General features: G+C 37.1%; 2 protein-coding genes across 4 annotated transcripts in view; one reads left to right on the plus strand and one right to left on the minus strand.

Moving 5' to 3' along the window:
- Positions 1–638, plus strand: part of pcca (propionyl-CoA carboxylase subunit alpha) — a 26282-nt gene extending 25644 nt beyond the window's left edge. For 2 of the 3 annotated variants that reach the window (XM_032527478.1, XM_032527479.1), the window contains exon 24: positions 24–638. The gene's annotated coding sequence lies outside the window, so the exon portion shown is untranslated. The remainder of the gene's footprint in view (positions 1–23) is intronic. The other variant, XM_032527477.1, reaches the window with a different exon arrangement.
- Positions 639–1771: 1133 nt separating this feature from the next.
- The window catches only part of tm9sf2 (transmembrane 9 superfamily member 2), a 20414-nt gene continuing 17296 nt past the window's right edge, over positions 1772–4889 (minus strand). The window contains exons 16-17 of the mRNA XM_032527482.1: positions 3512–3683; positions 1772–2294 (exon numbers count right to left, since the gene is read on the minus strand). Coding sequence (XP_032383373.1) covers positions 2227–2294; positions 3512–3683 — 240 coding nt within the window. The 3' untranslated portion in view covers positions 1772–2226. The remainder of the gene's footprint in view (positions 2295–3511; positions 3684–4889) is intronic.

Here is a 4889-nt window from a genome sequence, read left to right on the forward strand (position 1 = left end):
TTTTTTTTTTTTTTTTATTATAAATCTTTTGATATGTTACATCAGCACCAGGATGAGCCTTACTCCCCTCTGAAAAACCACATTGGCAAACAGACTGGACAATAACAGATGCTTGATTTATCTTGCCAGTGGTCAGTCTCCAGAGTGACCCTCGGTACAGTTTAGTTTCCCTGATGGTGACTCAGAGCTGAGCTGTACACAGTACCAATGTTTGTTGAGATGCAGCTACCTTAAAAAGCAATTGTTGGAAATTACAAACAAATGTGTTTTTACCCCTGTAATGTCTTTCCTTGCAGATAGTTTTGATTTATATACCAAGGTTTTAAGATATCTACAAAGCAAATGTCAACTGATGCTTCAATAAAAAGGACATGGAGCTGCTGAGTTTTTCAAGTCATTTTTCCATGATTTGGGTACTAAAAAGAGTTTTATTAACCTCCATTGTATTAGAGTGGAGGCAGAAATCTCAGAGACGGATATCTTACAACCTTATTGCAGAAAACCAAAACTATGTGCATTGCCCGATACCACTCAAGGCAAGTAAGAAAAACATATCTGTTGCAATTTGGTTGAACTAACATTTTAAAAGACACACTACGTACAACCAATAAAGTGCTCCTTCTTTTCCAGAAACAGTATCTCTGACTGAACAACTGTTAAAATAAGATGAGATGCCTCAATGTGACTGAGAGTATATGACATGTATGATATGATGCTGATGTGAATGAATGTTAGTTTTAATTACTCTTTAGTTGTGGACTGATAGGTAGTGATGGCCAAATGAAGTTTTGTGAACCAGTGTCATTATTTTCTGAGCCCACTAGATGGTGCTTGTGGTTTTACTAGAAAGGCTAAGGCATTGCAATTCAGTATATTCTATTCTACTGGGCTCAGAAAATAAAGACACTGGTTGACGAAGCTTCATTTGGCCATCACTACTGACAAGACTTGGATGCACAATTGTATAATAAAAAATAAATACAATATCAAACACCTGTGCTGGCATGCAATTACTTATAGTTTGATCAAATGAGCAACCTAAAAGCTGGAGAGCGAGTCTCTACGCACTTTGCTACATTTTAAATTACATTCATTACTGAGTAAAAAAAGGTTTTGGCAGTTTTTTTGTTTTTCTTTTTTAAAGGTTTGCTTTTTAATTTTATTACCTTTTTTTTAATGTTTTTGTTGCTTTTCTTTTAGTTTTTTGGCTTTGTGCCCTTTACACATCTTTTTGATTTTTAATTAAATAAGTGTAAATACAATATTAAATATATTTAAAAAGAAGAAAAAGTGGATGCTGGAAAAAGGGACTGGTGTATTCTAACAACTTTACATCCTGAGTCCCCTTGTGTGTTGCCCTTCATGGAACAAAGAAATACAATCCTTTTCTGAAAAAGGTTACTCTGGCCCTGCTTCATGAAGGTTGGTAGACTGCAGCGCTTTTATTTCAGTGGATGTCTCTTTCAAGGCATGCAGAATTGTAGAATCTGTCATTCCCTGAACTGAAGGCTGGTTGGCTGAACCCAAATCAACAGCAGACTCATTATATCCCCCAACTTCAGAGAAATAAATGAAAACCACAAAGAACTCCCTGGCCACGCCCCTCAAATTTAACAAAAGTAGCCTGCATTTCTCTGCTGCAGTTGGAGGAGCTTTTAAGATGAATAGCATATTTGGTGTTGGAATGCACATGTAGACACATTTTTGGACACAAAATGGTGACAAAGGCACATTTTATACCACTGGATAATTGAACACAACCAGTCTGAGAAAGAAGCAGAGCCTCGCAGCTTTATTTATCTGACTACAATTTTCAACTACATCTGCAAACTCAGAGTGGATCGATCATGAAATAAACCTAAAATACATGAAATGATATCTGACAGTCTTTGGCAGTCCAGCTGTGGGTCACTGAACTGTATGAAGGTTGCAAGGTATGATCCGACTCTGTGTCAGGTACCGGGAACAGGCTTATAGAGTTATGAATCCTTTAGCAGATAGATACTGTATGTTCAAATTACAACCTAGTGTACTGTACACATGCTCACACAAACATTATAGGCACACAAACAAAGAAAGATGTCTTCTGTCTGAGTCCTCTCTGCTTGAGGAAACGAGGAGTTGAAGGTTCAGATTGTATTTGACAGTGACAGTGCTGAATGTTCCAGAGGTTTTGGGGAGAAAGCAACCTCCAGCCATATATAGTCTAATGTGTGTTTGGATCCTTTAGTCCACTTTAACCACACTGTAGATCTTGGTAACAAACCAGAAACAGGCAAAGAAGCCGATTGAACCTGAGGACAGAGAAAATACACCTTTGATTAGAGCAACTTTATATGAAGTTATTCTTTACCCATAGCACAACATCAATTAATATACATGTGAGGTTGAGGGACAGTGGGTCACTGCCAATCACATCAGTGTTTCATTTATTTCATTTTAAGTACTGTAACTGCATCACATGCATGTTTTTTTTAAGACCAGGATTCAGATGCATAAAATCTGTGTAGATTATTGACAAAAACTAGGTGTATGCACACTCAACGCAACAAAAAAACAAACATGTATTTTCTTTTTATTAAGCACACATACACATGGTTCAGTTTAATAAAATTCCATCATCTTGGAATGGTAAAAGGACCAGTGTTTTGCCTATAATTGTACAGGCCTGTGTGAACTCCGGTCAGGCCAGGCAAATAATTTTTTGAATGCCAAAATAACACCAAATATCCATTGTGTTTCCCCTGTATTCATTCTGCAGCATCGCACTGACAAAAGTCCATTGAAAAGACAACTGATTTTGGTTAGCTCACTTCGGAAACAGCTGAACAATCGAGTGTGTTTTCTAAAATGCTAAAGTCAGTTGAACAGGTCAAGATACACAGTGGTCGGTACAAACAAGCTCGGTAGTGAACGACACCTAACGGATCTGTGTTGTGTTTTTAACGGACCAGAGAATATTCAGTTAAAACAGATCGGTGATGTTCTCTTTGAAGTTTGCTGGTAGTGATGTAATGTAGCGTTGTATGTGGATTGAGGACTGCAACAGATTATATAACCTTATTTATAACCTTGTAGCCTTTTAAATGCTACATTGTGTTTAAGGAAATGACACAAGTAACAGGTAAACAAGCTATAAAAAAGACATTTTCTTTTAAAATAAGCTGCTGTGTTCATATGAATTTAAAACTTTAAAGTGTTAAATTGAAAACATAAAACCAAAGTAAAGGAAGAGTGATATTAAACTTGGGTTTAGCGACAGTCACAACACCCTTTCAACTGTAAAAATGATTGACATCTAATGGTCTAAAAATGCCATCAATAATAGTCATAATAAAAAATACCTCCTTCCACAGCAAGATTTTCCGCCCACTAAACGGAGATCTTACCTTTTAACTCTTCAAAATAATCTATTTTGTAGTCGTGTGCATAAAAGATGCCAGCCATGAATATTCAAAATGGAAAAACACTTCAACCTTCATTCTACCCATCTTTTCTTTTAGTTACCTACCAGTGAATAAGAAAAAGATAAGAGCCATGATCATGGTGTATCCAAAGTACAGGATGGTGCTGGCCAGTCCAGTGATTTGCAGCTTAGAGAAGAAGTAATGAACGGCATAGACCAGGAAATAGACAGCAGTGAAGCCGCTGGTCAGGAAGGAACGCCACTGCCAATGGTAGTCCTGGAAGAGGACAAACAACCAAAGTGGAGATGTAAGGGAAGACACACTCTTAACTGAAGGGTTAAAAACGCGAGAAGCCCCTGTCATACAGAGGGCCTCTCGCTAAATCTAATTTAAACTAATGCAAACAAAAACATGTCAGGGCATCCTTTGGTTTGTCAACCATCAACCTCACACCTCTCATGTCACAATCTCCTGCTCATAGGCCTAAAGACATACACATCTTTAGACTTAATGTCAAATCAATTGAATAACATCCAACTGTAACTGCAGATAAATTCAATTCAATTCCATTTTATTTTTATAGCGCTAAATCACAAAAACAGGTATCTCATTGTTCAGCATTTTAAAATTCAGCATTTTAAATGAGTAAATTAACTTCTTCTGATTCTAAATAAGGGGTCGACCAATACAGTTTTTTCAGGGCCGATACCAAAAATCAACTGAACTGAAAACTGAAACTTTAAACATTATACACAGTCAAAAAAATGAATAAATAAAACCCCAAAGTTTTAACATGCAAACAGTTTGATTGCAAGTGTTGCTTACAGAGCTGAAGAATAGCTAAAGTAGCACGCTTTTTAATTAATTAAAGAGTAACTACCGTTTTTGCCAATAAGTTTGCAGGTGTCCAACAAGCCTGATCATGGACTGCACATGACAGTGGAGGGTAATACTGAAAATAACTAGGAATTATCTAGAAAGTTATTAGAGAAAAACACAATTTATTTAGAGTAGGGATCTGCAATATGCAGATTATTTGTATTGTGATTTTTTTCAACCTGGGCACCATTTCCCCATGCATTCGTGTCAAATAGGCTGATGTTACTAAAAATCTTTGAATTTGGTCTAGTATTGAGCAAGATCACAATGACGAGCCTGACAACATTATCAATTTCAGGAAGTGAGTTTTTGCCTGAAGACAGCGGTGTGGAGAGTGGAACGCAAGACGAGAAAAAGGCGTTCAGGTAATCTGTTGTTACAGAGTAGGCTACAGAATGATAGGCTCCTGGCTGTTATCTAAAGGATTTTCAATGTAATTGTTCAATATTTAAATGATTTCCACAATATGGGTGAGGTTGTTATAATTGGATGGCTGCCTGTATTTGAGCCAGAGTAGGCTATAGCCTATGGATGAAGTATATGGATAAAGAGCGGGCAAGGGGGGAGGGGGGGAGAGAGAGAGAAAGAGAGAGAGAGAGAGAG

Source organism: Etheostoma spectabile, chromosome 10 (assembly GCF_008692095.1).
Source record: "Etheostoma spectabile isolate EspeVRDwgs_2016 chromosome 10, UIUC_Espe_1.0, whole genome shotgun sequence".
NCBI lineage: Eukaryota > Metazoa > Chordata > Actinopteri > Perciformes > Percidae > Etheostoma > Etheostoma spectabile.